The 19839-nt window shown below is 45.8% G+C and overlaps 1 protein-coding gene across 2 annotated transcripts in view; it reads right to left on the minus strand.

Moving 5' to 3' along the window:
- Positions 1-1782: 1782 nt before the first annotated feature.
- Positions 1783-19839, minus strand: part of LOC124484597 (peroxidasin) — a 42649-nt gene continuing 24592 nt past the window's right edge. For both annotated transcript variants that reach the window (XM_047045592.1, XM_047045583.1), the window contains 14 exons: positions 19146-19418; positions 18538-18813; positions 16775-16887; positions 15740-15896; positions 15425-15533; positions 13561-13718; positions 11305-12311; positions 10667-11163; positions 10333-10467; positions 10029-10237; positions 5241-5355; positions 4984-5116; positions 4611-4724; positions 1783-4444 (listed from right to left, as the gene is read on the minus strand). In XM_047045592.1, coding sequence (XP_046901548.1) covers positions 4280-4444; positions 4611-4724; positions 4984-5116; positions 5241-5355; positions 10029-10237; positions 10333-10467; positions 10667-11163; positions 11305-12311; positions 13561-13718; positions 15425-15533; positions 15740-15896; positions 16775-16887; positions 18538-18813; positions 19146-19418 — 3461 coding nt within the window. In that variant the 3' untranslated portion in view covers positions 1783-4279. The remainder of the gene's footprint in view (positions 4445-4610; positions 4725-4983; positions 5117-5240; positions 5356-10028; positions 10238-10332; positions 10468-10666; positions 11164-11304; positions 12312-13560; positions 13719-15424; positions 15534-15739; positions 15897-16774; positions 16888-18537; positions 18814-19145; positions 19419-19839) is intronic.

Here is a 19839-nt window from a genome sequence, read left to right on the forward strand (position 1 = left end):
GAGTCAGTCTTTATTATTATTTTTTTTTTCTGAGAGGTTTGTTGGCCTCTAAGAAGTCCTAGCAGGTATTTGCATAATTGCCCAGAGTGTGTTATTCGTAAACACTGGCAGTGGACCTAAGTTTTCATTCTCTGTGGCAATCACAATATCAGCAATGACAGCAGTCATTCACATTTTTACATAGTAATTTTTTCATTTATCACTTATCCAGTGCGACTTATTTTCCAGTCCCCAGGTTTTGGCAGCTGAGGTGCATGCTCCTGTTAAGCCTAAACTCTTTTAGGCCAGCCAGATACCGGTGTACATCGTCCTCTGGACTCTGAACTACAAGACAAATCATGAAATGAAATATAGAATAGCATTATATCCTAATCACACAAATATCGAAGTAATCCTGGTTACACACAAGTTATACATATCCACCCCTCACTTCCCTATTTTGGGGGAAAAATAGGGAACCACACCCTCACTTCCATCTTCAATCAGCTGGGAGTTCCCCTCTCTCTCTGGCTTTCACACAGGTTCTACACAGAATGATTGATTATGTGTGAGTGTATGTCGGGTGTCACTGTACATAACGCATGTGTGTATCCTCTATATCTAATGATCTAACGAAGGACAACCTCGGCTTCAGTGAGGGTTGGTCCCACGTTGTCATGGTGATCATGGCTTCTCCTGACCAGAGGAAATGCAGCCTTTGATCCGTTCCAGCTGGAAACCATGTTTCCTCTTCCACTCTGCAGCCCTTCATTCCTTCCTCCATTTCTCTGGCCACGAGGTCAGCTTCTTCTGCCCATTGGAGGGTGGAGGGAGCCCTTCACTCACGCGGAAACAAAGGGGATGGAGGAAGAAGAGAACGAGAGAGAAATAACTTATTGTTTGGGCAACTAACCAATGTCATTTCGTCCACATGAATGTCATAGTATGATGACAGATGTGAGATCCTCAAAAGACATGACACAGCACGTACCAAAATGCTAACACACAAACACTGTTTTCTCTAGCGGAAAACCCAACTTGTCTGGCTCTATGGGGCAAATCATCACCATTTATTATATTAAGGGGCATCCTATAGACCACTCAATTTTTTGGGGAAGAGTAGCCAATAGGCTACTTGCTCGAGTTTTTGCCACTCTAGAGGGCACTCTAGCAATGCCTTTTTCAACCAAGGGTGCAGCTTGGGGGGTGACCCTGCCCCCGGAGTCCACCAGTATTTTGGCTAGTATAGTAACACTTGAAAGTTGATACTATCCCATTACAAAAACATTCTAAAACACAGTCATTGTCTACTGGTTGGCATGAATCTGGATTTATTTATACACAATAGTGTCACTGTACTGACAGGTTTTGGGGTAACTTAAACCATATTTGTCCAAGTGGTTTGTGTTTCAAGGGTAAAAGGTATTTATCGTAATTTATAGTAATCCCCCCCAAAATTGTTCAAGGATAAAAATGAAATTGAACTGATTATTTAAGACTGGTTTACTTCACTTATATTTTAAGACACAGACCAACCTAATTACTAATAAGCCATATTAGATTTGTTTAAAATCCCCCAAAATGTTTTACTTGTTTATTCACTGATCTCATATGACTGGAAATATGTCAGTTGTGTGGTTGAACACATGCTTCCACCTATGTAATTGTGTTGGCTCAAATTCAGCGTAACAACTGCAGAGGTAAGGATACAGTTTAGTATTTAATTCAAACGAAGCCATGGACAGACTGTTAAGCACTAAGTAAGGTGAGATTTTCACAGGCCTAAATAGAATGGAAATAGAATTGTAATTCAAATGTGGCCTATTTTATTATTGTCGAGAGGCATACATTACAGTGCAAACAATTATTTGGCAAACGTACAATACAATTGTCAGATAGGTATTTCGTTTTGACCACTCGTTTTGGAACAGTGTCAGTAAAAAAAAAAGCATGTTGGGTCTTGCAGAGCAGTGCATTCCATTGTCAGTGGGATGTTTTATTTTGGGTGGAGCCAGAGGAAGGAAGAGGTTCTGGCAGAAAAAGAGAAAACTTTAAGGAAAATGACAGATGTAACAAGATGTTGCTAAATACAGTGACAGATTTTGCAGGTTACAGTGTGATCAGTCAGAACATACTGTATAGAAACACTTCAAACACTTCAGACATACACACATACAACTATGCCTAAAAAAAGAGAACGGAGCACAGGAAGAAAAATGAAATCAAAAAGGAAGGATGGTAGGTCACTCAACAGTCTCACTTTCATCCATGTGGTACTGTAAGCAGTTACCAGTGTAGTGTGCCAAAACAGCTCCCTCAATGACCTTCTCAGAAAGGCTTGCAAACGGTGTATATATATATATATATATATATATACACACATACTGAAGATGCTATATAGTTCAGAGTGGAAGAGACACTTGCTGTAGTCACTACACACAATGATAAGAGATAGGTATAAATAGGTATAAAAGCAGAAAGCAGGTTTGAGTGGGCCCATGCAGTGGGGAATCTGAATCTTGTCTTTCTGACGACCAACAACAGAACTATCAACAACTGAAATTGGAGCCGGTTGTTTGATTGACGTCTTCACTCCCGCTGCCTCTCCTCGTCTGGCTTTCATTACAGAAGGAGTTTTGGTCAGAGGCTCTGTGCAGTACTGCGGCATAATGACATCACCTCATCACTCGGTATCGCCCCCCAAAAAAAACTCGGAGACGAGAGCCAAACAATCTCTCTCACCCGGATCGACAGATAAGGACGTGCTGAGGTGTGGTTCGAGAACATGATGTATGCAAACAGATACACACACCCTCACACGCGCACACACAGGCACACGTGCACACACAGGCACAGACGCGCACACATCGCACAGGCAATAAAAGAGTGGAAGTAGCATATGATGGGGGGTGAACATTTGGGAAAGGAACGCATGAGAGGGTGTCCTTCTGTAAACTTGATCTGGGGGAGTGAGTAGGAGAGTAGAGAGGAGGGGGGAGGGGTGCATGCCTTCAATGTCTCAGTTATCATCTAATCAGGAAAACAAAGGCCACAATGGAAGTGAACACTGCAGTGGGTAAGTGTACAATCAAAATCTCCAACCGACCAGCAGGATTGATCATCTGTAAGTATAGCATGACTACTAGTATGTGTATCATATTAACCATGAAGACAGACTATACTGGTACAAGTGGTAAAAACATATTTTGAGCCGTTTTAGAGCACAAAATGAAATATCTCTAGAGTGTGGTTTGTAATGGTTGATGAGTCAGTCTGTGGAGGGAATTCTCTCCTTAATGCAGACCAATCAAATGTTTACTGAGGGGAGAACATATGTAAATAATACCAGATGTTTGTTGACCAACAGCTGCAGTTGGAGAAGGAAATGGTCATCAGTAGATAGTATTTTTGCATTACAAAAGATGTTTTGTAGGGCTTCACATTATTTTCATATGTAAGCAGTCAGTTGATACAAATAAAGGAGAAATACATATTCATAATTATGATATTAAGCACCTTAAACGTTAAGTAACAAGCAAGTAACTCAATTTGTACATAAAATGTTCTTTAGAGCAATAAAAAAGTATTCTCTCAAATGTGGTTTACCATGAAAAGGCACATAATGAGTGTATATATGTTGCATACTGATATATAAACAAAACAAACAAAAAAAACAATACTTTTAAGGTTTGAATTTAGTAACATTTTGAGGAGAAAAAAGTGGGTGGGGTAGCACCAGTTTTTCGACATCTCTAACCTGAGAAAGCTTTTGTAAGACAACATGGCCGCCGATGGTTTGTTTACTTCCTAGGTCCTGCTCCTCCTTAGGGCATTTTCCCACTTTTTATCACCCCTTATTTAAAGGGAGAAGTTTTGGGTTGCAGAAACACCTGAAAGGCCTCTAGAAACAGACAGACAGTGCTGGAGAGGCCTGGCCAGGAAGGAAGTATTGTCCATCATTCCATCCATCCCATGCATCCATCCATCTTTTTTCCATTCATCCTCTCAGTGGCAGACGGGTAACTAACTACTGGTCTCATCAGTTGCCAGTGACTTTAAAACTGAGCCTCGGGCAGTTGACCATGGGAGAGGGCAATCAAAATGAACAACCAAAATAACAAAAAGAGGAATTAAAAAAAACAACAAAAACAACAATAAAAAAACAAAACAAAAAAAAGAGGCAATTGGATGTAGGTGGCTACAGCGCGGGCCACCTTTTGAGTCTATACTTCTCTCTTTCTTTCATTCCCCCCTCTCTCTCTCTTTCTCACACACTTGGGTGTGGGTCGGGTCCTGAGGATTATACGTGGCGTGTACTTTCTTCCTGGTGCCCATTGCTTCGCTCGCTGCTCCCCATGTCCTGGTCCTGGTGGAGACACACTGGACAACATGAGCCTTTTAGCTTCACAGGCCGCTGGCATGCCGCGACCGGGCACGATTCTACGAAGCATGTAACCTGGGCATCCTGTGGCGGCAGAGAGAAAGAGAGAGAGGTCAGGGATCTCATCTGTGTCTTATATTAGAGGAGAGAGACATTGAGGACGTTGCTTTGGATGATAGCTTCTGCAAAATGAATACATGTTCAATCAAATAAACGTGTAAATGTGTGTGTTAGAGCGTGCGACACGTACTTTGCACTCGCATGTGGAGCAGGGGTCCTCCTTCCACCTCTCGCTGTCCGATCGCTCCCGGCCTTCCTTGTCAGTGCAGTCTGTCTTACTCAGACGGGCTTCTAGTCTTTTAATCTGAAGGAGAGGGCAGTGTGTGTGGGTTAGTCAAAAACACTACTCATATCCACAACTGTTTCTCTTCCCTGAAATTCTCAATCCACCCTGGTGGATTTGTCAACTTTCCAAATGTGTTTTCTCTGTGTGTGAGTGTGTGTGTGTGTGCAGGAATGCAAATGTTTCTATGCGTATAAGTGTGAGGGGTGAAGTAAAACCCATTGACCAAACAAAAACAGAAAGAAGAACATTTTGTTCAATACTACCCACACATACATACCTGCTTGCGTAAACTAGTGATTGTCTTCTGCATGTCTGAGACAAAGTCCTGGAAGTCATTTAGTGAGGGCTCAGTGCTGGATTTCGAGGGCGCAGTGATATTCACCAGATTCCCAGAGATGTCTTCCACGGGGCTGCGTTGGAAGAAAAGAAACCAACCCAATCCCATTTTATTGTTGCAGAAAACCTACAGATGACATTGAAGAGGTACAACACGAACGGGTTACTGTGGAACACATCGAGCTGTCTCTGTCTTACCTGCTCTCCTGAGGTAGGCTGTTGGACGGCCTCTCCTCTGCCATGCTCTGGTCCACCGACCTCCGTCCTCTGAAGTGGTAAGACAGGGCGTTGAACTGACCTTTAGTCCGACAGTCTGGGGAAAAAAGATGTGGAAGTATTTCTCTAAACTGATTTTTCCTGTGGTAGAGTAGAGTAGAATCAAGTAGTGTAGTGTAGAGCAGAGTAGTCCTTTACTTTATAGAAAAGTGAATGATCAAGTGCACATGTGAAGCATTTGTTTTGGTGTTTTATAATGATGGTCTATGGGTTTTTGTTTTTTGTTTTTCACCTGTATAATCTGTCTGATGCTGATTATTGGTAAATTTGATAAGGTGCACAGTGTCTCCAGTCTCTCAGTCACACTGTGGGCCCTATCTTGCACCCAGCGCAATTGACTTTGTACACTGACGCATGCATCATTCCTATTTTGCACCCGACGCACAGCTGACAATTCCCTCCACAGACGCACGTCAGTAAATTAAGGAATGAACTTGTGCTCCCGGGGGTGGTTCAGCGAAAAGAGGAAGGGTGCTCCGGGGGAAACGTACCCTGGTGCTATTTTGCAGTTTCAAAAAACAATTCCACCACAGACCAGTCAAAACGTAGTCTAAAGTCAGTGGCGCATTATTCAGATGCTTTTTAAGGGCGCAAGCTTGGCCCGTGCGCACTGCTGGCGAGGCAGGGTCTTCTTCCTGCGAAGCTACGTTACATTGTTTGGATTTATTGTATGGCTGTGTTACATTTCTTCATGTCAATGATTAAAAAGATTTTCAGGAGAAATCTGATTTGAACTTTATTTGTAACAATTGTGGCAATTTCCTCCCACGCCTGTTTAACCGAAGCTGGGTTCCTTCTCCCATCCCCATACAATGTCACTTCTCTGTCATTTACGGCCCTTACGAGAATGTCGGTCTCCTCAGCTGTGAACCGCTCCTGGTGTGCGCCTGGCAAATCCGCCGTTATAATAGCAATCCGCCATGGAACAACTGCGCCTGCTTTTAAAGGGAATGTTAGATGACGCTCTGATTGGTTTATTGCACGTTACGCCAAAACTACACCTAGTGGTAAGTACTGTAATAATGTAGCTACTTCAGACCAACCCATTTTAGGTTTACGTAGGGCGCAAGAGTCATTTATCTCACCGGTACAATAGCAACAGCGCCGGAGTCCCGCCCACAAAGTTGCTTGCATTTGATACTTGCATTTCAGATCGTTAAAATAGTGCCCTGTGTGTGTGTGTGTGCCTGAAGCAGCTCTTTCGTCCCTATTTCAAAACTCATCAGAGACCAGCTATGATGGACCTATGACACATGTCTGGTAACACACACACACACACACACAGACACACACAGACACACACATACACACACTGAGAGACTGCAGAGAATCTGAAAAGCATTAAGCTACCAAACCCCTTTAAACACTGGAGAGAAGACAGTTACAGAGTTTCACCCTGTAATTAGCTGTTCTGTAATATATCTTAGGGAAAGACCCCTCTCCTCTCCATAAAGAAAGAATGAATCTGTCCACCATTTGTCACACACACACACATACACACACACACACACACACACACACACACACACACACACACACACACACACACACACACACACACACACACACACACACACACACACACACACACACACAGGAGAGAGACCTATGGCTCCTTGTGTCTAACCCTGTGTCCTTATCTGTATGAGCACTAGCAGGATACTCCCTTGTTTTAATCATCACCAGCTTTTCTCTAATAAAAAGTGCAGATAAGGGTTGGAGGGATGTATGAAAGACCGATAAGAAAATTACAGACCATAAACCTGAAACACAGAGCAAACAATACAGATGGCTGCTTCTTATTGCATCACATTGTTTGTCTGGCTCTTAAGTTCATAAGGTCAGAATAAACTAAGGTAAATTCAATTCAAGTTATTTCGAGGTCAACTAATGGTTTGTTTGAGGTATTTAAAATCAATTGTTAATTTTAACGATGGTCATAAATCCCCAAATCCCCAAACATCAGCAACAGATTGTATGTGTGTTCCTATGACATTTAATGGACCCAGTACTTGAATTCAGTCAATCCTTCTTGATCTGCCCCATTACAATTATAAAATGATGTGTTTGTGTGTGTGTGTGTGTGTGCGTGTGTAAGCCTGAATGTGTGTACATGTGAGCCTGGTGCGTGCAACACTAGAGTGTGTCTCTCAGTAGGTACTAAATAGTCTGGCTATATGCAGTGACCCCTCTGCTATGTGAATCCACCCAGCAGCTATATAGACATTGACACCAGAATTTAGTTTCAACTCAATGGTGATGAATTACTTGAGGCTATGCGTCTCCTACAAGTAACTACATGTTACAGCATGCCAACTGGGTGAGACAAACCCCCATTGGAATGTCTTATACTGGTAGGGGTACCCTCTCCAGTCAGGCACTGGTGGTTTGTCAATGGAACCTTCTGGTGAAATGCAAAACATCTTGGTTTCAACTCCAGAAGTGGATCTTGAGCCTCAGTATAATGGAACTGCACTTTATCTATAAATGCAAACCTTGTTATGTCACAGGAATGGCGGGTGTGTTGCCCCCCTCAATAGACCTCTTCACCATGACGTCACAACAATAATAAACGTTCTTCCGGGTGGCAAAAGCCGATGGCACCACAAGGAAATTGCTTGGAAGGGAGACCCACCGTCGACCGTAGCCTGACACAAACAAAATACTTTTTTTTAATCTACCCTCTTACACTACTAAAGTCATTTGTGTATTAATTTGACCTGGTCAATTTGATTACACTGGCTTTATTTGTACTCACGAGAAAACAATAATGAGGCAGTAAGACTGTAAGACCTTCTTCTTTCTTAACATTTCACAATGTTTTTAACTATGTAACTATGTTTACAGTTGCCGGCTGGGTCTCTTCAGTGGAAGCCGCTCACGTTCTGCCACCCGGAAGAATCTTGGTGCCCATTTACAAACATTCTGAAATGCCCTATCCCCTGATTACATTTCAACTTGCTTCATTTGCAAGGTCAGCCAAGATTGAGCTTGATGGAATTATTTAATTGTAGTGGTCAGAAACACAATATTGAAATATTTACAGTCTCCTAGTAATTTGAACAACCGTATCTTACAAGAGACTGATGTCTTGAAGTAAGTGTTGTGGTAGTCCAGTTGAAAGAAACCATGTTCAGTGCCAAATCAAAAAAACATTTTGAAAGCCGGTCAACATTTCTCCTTAAAGAAGAAAGTATTGTGTGTAAAGTATTTTACACACAGTGCCCAGTCATTCAGCACACGCACACACACACACACACACACACACACACACACACACACACACACACACACACACACACACACACACACACACACACATACACACACACACATACACACACACACACACAGACAGACAGACAGACACACACACACACACACACACACACACACACACACACACACACACACACACGCTAACCCTGCTAGCACTAGCCCTGACACAGTGACTAACTTTGGTCCAGCACAAGGTACTATCACTGCTAACCCAAATAAACTAAGAACTGCTTCCGTAGCTACTGATAAGGAAAACGTTGGAAATGCAAACACGACACCACAGATGGCCACTATCTTGATCGGAGATGCCATTACAGCACATGCTAAACTGGCAAGGACAGAAAATATTTGGCCTAGTACCATCTGTCGAGGAACTGTCGTCATAGATACAAACAATCTTCAACAATAAACCAAACAACCCCACGATTATCATACACACTGGCTCGTTTGATATCCTGCACAAAAAAAACTGGCACTGAGATACTTATAATACATTCATCAGTGGACCGATTGCATGTCTTCGCAGAGGAAAAGAAGCTTTTAGTCGATTCAGAGATTTATCGATAATTTCAATGTGTTCTGGAACTGTGCAGACCGTTTTCAAGCTGACGGACTCCACCCAAACTGTAGAGGGTCTCGACTACTAACAGCAAACATCAGTCACGTGCTCTTGATAGCCAATCAAGTTTCACTCCCTATCACTGCTGTGTCTAAGCTGACTGACGCATCCCAAACAACCTCCCATGGAACAGAACAGAACATTCAAACAGCCTCCTGCAAGGACACGGGCCCTCACAGATCTGCACCTCCCTAACAAATTCCCTTGTGATGGAACAGCTCAGTGACTTTCCCAAAGAAAAGCTACGCTCGGACAGCCACCATGCAATTTCATTAAACATACCGGTATAAACAGCAAATGGCATGATAAAATGCATGGTTACAAACTTGAAACTCGTGTTAGAAGTCTGAAAACCATCCATATTCTTCCTGCAAATCTATCTCTATGCAAAAAATAAATAAAAAAAGGCCTGAGCTTGGGTTTTGTTTAGTTACATTATATTTAGACTTTTATTAGGGAAACCTCAAAGACTGTGGCTTGAGATACCACAAAGACTGACTCAAGATACCGCAAACACTGCGGCTTGTGTGTTCTGGATTACCTCAAACACTGCGGCGTGTGTTCAGAAGGGTTTTATTACTTTTAATACGTACAATATTTTTTTTACAGATTTTATGTAAAGCACTTTGAGCTGCAATTCTTGTATGAAATGTGCTATATAAATAAAGTCTTATTATGAATCCCATCCAGTTCAATAAAGTTTATTAGTTACTACAAACTGCCCCCAATTGAAGTAGTAACCTCCCGGAATAGAGTAGGAGGCACAGTGAATATGGGATATGGAGGATGTTTGGCGGCGAGGTGCGGCTTACCTTCGCAGCAGTCCTGCCACATCCGCAGGTCCATTTTGGGCACGTCGTCGCAGCTGCCGTAGCCATGGGGAAGCTCGGCCACGCTGAACACGTCCTGCTGGACTCGCGTGATGTTGTCGCCGTTGTCGCAGAGCACGCGCGTCAGCGACGCCTGCTTCAGCTGTGTCAGCTGGGCCGGCGTGAACACGCCCGGGTTCTCGTACCAGAACCTAGAAGGGCGGGGCGGGAAGGAGAGAGGGATGAGGGACAAGAGCAGGGGCGTGTGTGTGGGTGATCTTTCTATTGTTGGCGGCGTCTCACGTACCTGTCTCCATCGCGGAGGCGTTTAAACTGGGCCGCCAGCAGGCACATGAGGGTGGGGCCCAGTCTGCTGCCAGGGACCAGGTCCTCGGCCATGAGGGCGGGGAAGAGGTCCACGTTCAGAGGGGTACCGTACAACCTGGACGTGCAGAGAGAAAAAATTGGTCAAAAAACAGACAAGCCACTCGGTTATGGTTATCTAACCAGCTTCATTGAGCAACATCCTTCTCTATCGCCCTTGCGAACATCAACCACCCCCTGTGGTGATCTTGTTATTTTTTAAAGACAACACGAGTCCTGTACTATCAACTAACCAACATCTTCACCCCCATTCTTACCTCTGCAGCTTCTCCCGGACCGCCGGGTTCTTGATCTCATTGCGCAGGTCGTCAAACGTCTGCGCTGACGTCAAGTTGCAGTACACCCGGTAGTCATTATAGGGCGGTATTCCATGATCGCGTCCCCTCTGGATGTTCATGGCGGCCAGGTCCAGAGCCACGGCATGCGCCATGGAGAAGAGCCGCTCCGTCAGCTCCGCGTTGAGCAGCTGAGTGGACACGCGCATCTTGCCCGCCACTCCGTACAGGCCGCGGAGCAGCGGGTCGATGCCGCCCTCGTTGACGATGCGGAAGGGCGAGAAGAAGGCGCGGTGCAGCGAGATGTGGCCCTGAGGGATGGGCTGGAAGTGCTCGTCCAGGCGGTAGAGGATGGGGTTGATGAGGGTGTGTCCGAAGCGGAAGGCGGCGGTGGCGAAGGCGTTGAGGATGCCCGCGTTGACGTTGGGGTTGTAGCCCCGGTACTCGCCCAGTAGCTTCACGCCGGCATCGCCCAGCACCTGACAGGACAGTGGAGAGGGAGATCGTCAAACCTCTTTATGCTACTCTTCCTGATCTCCAGTTTAGAGAGTTCAAGCTTCTCCAAAACCACCTTCACTTCAGAAAGGAAATCCCAAATGCGAGAGAGACATCAATCTTACCTTAGGCAGCCAGTGGTTATAGGTGATATGCTGCATTTGGGCTCCCACAATCTTGCGCGCCTCGTGGTAGATGGTGTCCCCGTCCCAGTGGGGGTTTAGACGCAGCAGCTCGTTGGCCACGCGGTTGTGCTCCCTGAGCCAGATGGTGTGCATGGCGGTCAGCCCCAACTGCTCATTGGCCCGGTGGTCGCCGGCCAGGAAACAGGGGATGGGGCTCTCGTTCTCGTCCCGCATGCACTCGGTGCGCGACCCCGTGGCGAAAGGCAAGAGGGGTTTGCCTGTGCGCTGGATGATCCCCTGGCGAAGTAGGCCGCGTTGACTGGCCAGGTCGCGGACCTCCTCCGACTCGTGGCGCGAGCTCCCGTAAACGTTGGAGGCGTCGATGTAGGAGGTCAGCTGGTTGATCTGTTCCCGTGGATACACGCTGTTCATGAGGAGGGACGTCATGCCGCTGCCACACACGGGGCTGGAGCGCACGAAAAACATGCAGCGCGTGCCACTGCGCAGCTGGCGAGGGTCGTTAGGCGGGAACTGGATGGGGAAGCACGGCGGGTCATTGGTGCAGCCCTGCGTGCACAGCTGGCCGTCGGAGAAACGCGACTGGCTGAGGGCGGTTACAGTGGCGTCCATGTCGTGATCTAAAAACTGACCCCACTGCATCAGCATGTGCGTGTAACGGTCGTCGGGGGTGATGGTCTCGGTGCCAATCATCGTTGTGGACACCAGCCGAGGTAGTGGGAGGCGGTGGCCGTTGTGGAAGCGCTCGGTGGCGCCACGTGGGAGGTTGAAGCCGTTGTCGTAGACCGACTTGAGGAGCCGTTCGAAGGCAGTGAGGGAGGCTCCCCACATGGGGTGCTGCAGGTTGTTGCAGGTGCCGTCGTGGCTGCGGTACTTCTGGTGGAAGCAGATGTCGGAGCAGTTGTTGATGCGGCGGTGCGCGGTGCATCCTGAGAGGTTGGCGATGACATCCAGGAAGTGGGGGGACACCAGGTCATTGTAGCGGAAAGCTGAGTGTGGGGGGGGGGGGAGTATGGACAATATATAAGTATATTATTTGTATATTATCTGAATATATTTGAGAACTAAACAGGCCAGAAACAGAGGCAGAGGCCTTGACAATTTAAACTTAAATACTGAAAGCTCAACATTTCAGCAACATATCCTGATAGAGTTCAAATGGGAGGGAGAGAGAGAGAGAGAGTGAGGAAGGAGAGAGTGAGAGACAAGCAAGGGCTCTATGATTGTGTGCATCCGTGTGTGTACAGTGTGCAGAGAGGTGTGGTTTGCCAGCTTGATGACTTGGGAATTGGCTATCAATAGACACAAAATGTGTGATTGAGTTTGCGTGTGTGTGTGTGTAAAGTGTGTGTGACTGATCTAAGTCACATGGCAACAGTCCAAACAAACTTCATTGTTTTTTGCTGACAGAGAGAAACCCTCTGTGGGCAGGCTGAGGGGCCAGGGCAACAATGAGCACTTGGCTGTTTTCATAACATATGAAAACACTCCCTCTTTTCCTCTTTTAGTCACTGCCTTCTCTCTCTTTCTCATTCAATCTCTCCATCACTTTTCTCTACCTTTCCGCGCCTAACTCTCTCTCTCTCTCTCTCTCTCTCTCTCTCTCTCTCTCTCTTTCTGACCGTATCTTTCACAGTGTCCAACTCAAGTCCATAATAATCTCCCACTTGCTCACTGCCACCTCCGCCTTCAGGCCTATTAAACCATTACCATGTGGGGATTATTTGGGTCATTGGATACCCCAACCCCACCCGGCCTCCACTCCCTCACAAAAGCACGGACGGAGGTTCACCCGAGACCGCTGATCACATTAGCGAGCCAGGGAGCGTCATGTGGACATGAGGTCGTAAAAAGGTTTTATGAGTCGTGTCGAGCTGTGGTCATCTCATAGGCCCCCTGGTCGGTGAGAACAGGAAATGACACGCAGATGTTGGGAAGGACGTGAGGCCTGATAATGCTCACAGTGATGGAGTAAAGCCCGAGAAAATAGCAGGGTTTGTGACATCGGCTACTATTTCTTTCTAAAGATTAGCACCCAGTCTCCAAATGTAGTCATCAACTAGGGAGCAGTGAAGTAATGTTTGGTCTAAGACTACTTGTAATGTGTCATCTGCATTTAATTCATTTATCTCAGGCCAGTTTGTGAAAAACCAACACCTGATTTGATAACGGGACCTACATGTATGACGCCTACATGTAAGAGCCGTAACTGGGTGTGGATGTGTGCACGGCTCTCACCTGTGCCATTGGTGTCCACCATGAGTCCCTGGTTGACATGGTTCTGGATGAGGAGCAGAGTCTGTTCAAAGATCTCCCCCGCGCGAGCCTGCTCCACGGTGTAGGGGTCCCGGGGGTAGCGGAACAGGGCCAGCAGCTCACCTGGGGTACGGGGCTGACTGAGGGGGGGAGGAAGAGAGAGAGATAGAGCAAGTGAGAGAGAGAGAGAGAGAGAGAGAGAAAGAGATTGTGAAGAGAGAAGGGATCTCATCACGGTCTGGCTGTCCTAACGTCAGATTTCAGAGATAACACTGTGTAAACGTGCTCTCACTCTGACAGCACTGTAATGCGTCTACTAGATATGTGGTGCTTCTAGGCCATGAACAAGCTTGATTGAGATACGTTGGATGGGTACTGACATTGCGTATGCCCCTCCGTCAACCACCAAACACCAACATTTTTAATCCCAAATACAATCTCTGTACAAGGCAGTCTTTATAGATGTAACCAACCATCCACTAATCCTAACCCTCACCAGCTGTGGCATTGCTTCATTTTTACAACTTACATTTGCTGAATGTCTGTTGGATCATCAATTGGATTATTTCACCCTGCCGACTGGGGCAGAACCCAGAGACCCCAGGTGCAAACTTTTTGTAATATTTCTAAGGTGCTTTGTTGTGTAGATTTTTTTTACTGACTCTGTCAATCAGTTTCTTATTAAAGACTTACTGTAATTGTTTTCGGTTTTTGTTTAAAAGAGACCTTTTTATAAATACCACACTGGCCAAATATATCACCCTGGTACACAACCAGAAGGAAAATGCTGCTGTTTCATCACTATACAAAATGATTTCAATTTGAATTCAATTTTTGATCAAACTTTATTTTACTTATGGTCATTCTGAAACCTATGTCTCTATATATATATAGATTTAAAAGCCAAATGTATAAATACATTATGAATTACTGTGGGTTTTCAATTATTACATCATATAAATATTGTAATAATTTCCTTCCAATGTACTATGTAACCCTATCTAAATAATACCATCATGGTGTTGATGGTAAATGGGGTTCTAAATACCAATGTGGCATGTATAAAATCATAACATTTTATTAAAGAAAAGTGTATATTGTAGTTTACACAAAGAGTAAATTGAGTTTAGCTTTGTTAAAATAATAAACGTCTTTAGATAACTTTAAATACATTACCTCAAAGGTTTTGACAGAGATGTTCAAAAGATCATCATCAAAGATCGTTATACACATATGCACAAGCAAACACAGCCCATCCGACACCTATTGCACTACGGACAAACCACCTTGGTCTATTTGCACTATGCTGCCCATTTATACTCTTACTCAATTTGTATTTATATTTTATATTTTAAATTGTTTTAATTTTTAGATTGTTTAGTTCCTAGAATTAGTTAGACTATTGTACCTTTTTACTTTTAATTTAAGATTCGTATATGTTTATAGGTTTGCACCTTCCTGTCACAGTAATTTCCGTGTTTGTGTGAACGTACATGGCGAATAAAACAAATTCAGATTCTGAACACAAGGACAGTATTTTAAGCACAAAGAAGTACGTTTTCCATCTGTTTTTGTCATTTGGGTGGAAGTTGGAAAGCCCCAAATGGCTTTGTGCTATCATGTATGTGCGTGCATGTGTGTTAGAGGAAACACACTCCTGGTAACCACATCAGAGCTCAAACAAAACACAAGTCTGTCATCGCCTACGACTATGCAGAGGGGATTTTGTGCATAGGATATACAAATTTCAAGACCTATTTACTCTTGTAACAGTGTCAGTTAGGCTAACTGTATGACTGATTGACGCCTACCCTCTGAATGAAGCGCACTTGGTGCTCGGCCTTACCCGTCAAACAGACGCCTCCTGGTGGATTCGATGGCGCTGTCCACGTTTCGTATGGCTTCCTCGATGGATGAGGTAACAAATGTGTCCCCGGATCTGCTTACAGGAGGAACTAAAGCGTGAGGTAGAGATATAAGATAGAGAGACACACAGAGAGAGAAACAGTGACAGGAAAAAAAGAGCGAGAAAGAGAAGCAATGCTTTATTAAAGCAATACTGCTTGAATAAGTGTAGTTATGTCGGATGGGGATAAATGACATACGTGCAGGAAATAGAATGAGCACTCAATACAGTTGAAACGTTCACTTGGCTGTATACCTTGAACAGTGAGAACCATGCTGACAGACCGGTAACCAATGGGGTTGCGGGCGATGCACTCGTAGCGGCCACGGTCTGCCAGACCCACATCCTTGACCTCTAGGAACCCCTCAGGGCTGATGTGGAACTTGCCGCTCTCTGTTACCTGAACCCCATCCTGGATGGGTCAGACAGCATGGGGGGGGGGGGGGAGCAGAGTAGAGCAGAAACATAAGAGAAAAGAGGATGAGAAACAGTGGTAAAGGGATGAGGTCATGACCCTAAGAGCAGACTGGACAGGTGACAAGGCTGGTACATGCATGAACTCACTCGTACGCACACGTGTTTACATACACTCACATTCACATGTACACACACACCTGTTTTCTGTCTGGAGATTGTAAATGTAAACTGCACTATATCCTCCATGATAAGACAGCTTCCAGTAACAATGGATATTCATTAAAGGCAGGGTAGGCAATGTTGTTGAGATGTACTTTTTGTCATATTTGCGGAAATAAACTTCACATCAAGATAGCAACCAATAGAACAAAAGGTTTGACAGTAAAATGTAATCAATCCGAAATCTGTGGGCGTCGCAGGACTATTATAAACGTGACCAATCATTAAGGTTGGACCGGCACTAATGATTGGAGGGCATTCGGACCAAATGCAATGGCTGCACAGGCGACTTGTCTGTCTGTCTACTTCCTGGCAGTATTCAGAGAGCATGTTCACGTGTTTTGGAGGAGTGGCTTTGAAGGGAGGGGGTGGGATATTTAGGTTTGAATCCTTTCAAACTCAGCAACAATGGCCAGGTTTGCAAAACTTGCCTATCCTGCCTTTTATAGTTGCTACCTGAAACCACAACAATTTGTAACCTTTTTCGAATCGAATCTAAACGCCATCAATCATGTGTCACAACCACTGAATACAAACATATTCCACCACTGTTACATATCCCCGTTCATTCCTGAAACCTTCCCCCTTTCAGTGGTGGATGGGCCGAGGCCATTGGCAAGCGTAAACGAGTACCAGCACGACCAGCTGTCTAACCTTGTTCCAAGTGAGGACAGGCTGGGGCTGGCCGTGAGCGCTGCAGGGAATCTGCACGTCCGACCCAGACTCCACCGTCAGGTCCCTTGGAGCATTTGTGAAAACAGGCGTTACTGATGATTTAAAACAAACGTGTTAATGATGACACACCCGGCACTCACCGTAGTTACAGTCACATCCTAAAGGTGAAGTTACAGTCGTAGTAACTACAACTTCAGTTGTAATTACAGTGATGGCAGTTCTAGTTAGGATAGTTGCAGTTCAAACTACAGTTTCAGTCACAGTTGCAGATGCAGCTTTTGCTAAACCTGCCAATACATTTTGTTGTACAACACATAATGGAATGTCGTTTTACACACAGATGGAGACTTAGACGCAGACACACTGAGACACAGACACAAACACACATACAAAACACACACACACACACTAACACACACACAGACACATTAATGAAGAACAGCTGAAGATTCTCCCTTGCATAGTGACAGCTATTCTGAGGTCATATCTCACTGGCCAAGGAGAATGTGTCACACTAATTATGGATATAATCACATCACAGCTGGCCTAGGGAGGCCTTTCTCAGTTGGAACTCGACAGTTTTTCCTGTGGTTAGCCAACTGGATGTAGGGAAAAAATCCCACTCCCTGTTCAAGGAAAAGACCCCATTGTGAGCAGATTGTGTATTTGTGTGTCTGTGTGTGTGTGTGGAGGGGAGTCCTAAACCACTAAACATAAATGATCTGTTAACTTTCTATCAGTGTTAGATTTCGTCAAGTAATCTTCTGAATTGGAGACACTCCAATGTGATTTACTGTACAGTGAGGGTAACAAGATGCTAAAGGGGTATCAGTGAATGCTTTTGTGTGTTTTTGTCAATTTGTAGCCTATTCGTTAGTCTACATTCTCTCTCTGTCTCTCTCTGTCTCTCTCTGTCTCTCTCCTTCTCCAGCTGCCATTCGCTGACAAACCTCACCGCCATAAAAAAGCCATCACACGGCATTGCTGTGGGCTTCGGTGTTTATAGTGTGGGGCCATTAGGCAACATGTAGTTTGGGGCATGTTAACAGCCATTACTACATGGAAAACACACTGTCATCTAGGGATTACAGGCTGCCATGCTCTCCTGGGCTACGTGAAGCCTGTCATTTAAAACGCACACAGACAAATACAGACAGCAGCACATACACACACACACACACATACAGCCATTTGCCTGTCAACGTGATGCTCTGTGTGGCCATTGTTTCATTCTAATGGTAGGCTTTTCTACATGTAACGACAAATTAGACCTAGATGACAGTGGTCTCTCACTCCCACCCTCTCCAGAGTTTGAGTGCCCTCCACTCCCCTCCTCTTAAACAGAGTGTTTGCAGAGGCCCTCAGAACATACCAACACCCTTACTCTTCCTTGTCGTCAAGTACAGTGTAATCACAATTAAGTAGTTGCAATTGCATCAAATATGAGTCTGCATTTTAGTATGAAAAGTACTTGCCGTCATATATAACCCCAACCTTGTTATCATCTTTACGACACATGCACGTGCTCTTTCATAACTATCCAACAACTGTGTTTTAAGCTATTAAGAAATCATATTAAGAAGGAGTCAACTGGGAAGAAACAAGCCCTCTTATAATGCCGTCACACTTTCCTGCTTTGTAAAGAGCAAGTCATGATTAGGTGAGTATACAGTATGATATAGCATCCACAGCACACGTGAGAATAACCGCAAATGTAAATGTAAGAGTTGGTGTTGCCGCACCTCTCTGCTGGATGTTAAGCTGGACGGCTATGCGGACCGTGCCTACTGGGCTGACGGCTTGGCACTCATACTGGCCCTCATCGTGGGGCGCCACGCGGGACACGCGCAGCGTGCCGGTGGAGAGGACCAGGTGGCGGCGATCCAGGGGCAGGGGGCTACCTCCCCGCGTCCAGGCGATGACGGGCTGCGGGTAGCCGTCGGCCTCGCAGGGGAAGTCCACCGTGTGGCCCTCCAGCACCGACTGGTCCTGAGGAGTGATCGTGAACTGGGGGATGGCTGGGTCGGGGGGTGGGGTGGGGTGGGAGCGTGGAGAAAGAGAAACACACGACACGTTGGATTGGGCTCGTCTGAGCGGGCTGTGTATCGGCTTCCACGATATATGTTACTCAGTGCTCACATTCCAATCTTCATTGTGCATCTGCATCCTACACATACGCTTCGAGTACTTCTGCTCCTGAGCACAAAACCGGGTCAAAAGGTGAAGCCTGTCATTGCACAGTCACACAACTAAACTACGTCATGCACCTATTATCCCAAGGGGGATAGGAGAACGAGTGCTACTGCGGGATGCAGAGGGGCCCACTGAGAGCACGGGTGCCGTCTCTCACCCTGGACGATGATGTAAGCCGTGGCATGGATGGTGTCCACGTTGTTGGACGCGAAGCAGGTGTACTGGCCGCTGTCGGCCTGCGCCACGTTCTGGATGAACAGCCCCCCCGACGGCGTGGTGTTGATGCGGGCGTCGGCCGGCAGCGGCGTGCGGTCCCCTTTGGTCCAGGTGACGCGAGGTTGGGGCTGACCCGTGGCGCTGCACTCCAGGGTCACGCTCTCCCCCACCAGCACCTCCGTGTTCTGGGGCTGGATCACGAAGCTGGGCCGAGCTAGAGGGAGGAGAGGGGTGGGGGGAAGGGGAGGTAGGGGTGTTTGGGGAAACAAAACAAATTGGGGGGGGGGGGGGGGGGGGGGGGGGGGGGGGGGGAGAATTGTCAACAGCTGTGGAGCCTGTTGTCCTTTAGGCCTACGTTAATAGTCTGTTATGAGGCTACAAAAACATTACATTTTAAGACATTCATCTTGATTCCGATTGACAATTGCAGCCGATGAAGTTGCATGTCATGTCATGCCAAGCACTGTGGAGAACCGTTTGTGAACTGACAAATTATGGACGGGCTGAGTCACTGAACTCCCTCCATACTTGGCCACTGTACTAAGAAGAAGTAGGAAACCTAACCCTTACACAGAGAAAAAAAGAAGAGGGCCTAACCTGTATACACAGAACGGACTGGAGGTCAACAGCCTCAT

The sequence above is a fragment of the Hypomesus transpacificus genome, chromosome 3, assembly GCF_021917145.1.
Source record: "Hypomesus transpacificus isolate Combined female chromosome 3, fHypTra1, whole genome shotgun sequence".
Classification (NCBI taxonomy): Eukaryota; Metazoa; Chordata; class Actinopteri; order Osmeriformes; family Osmeridae; genus Hypomesus; species Hypomesus transpacificus.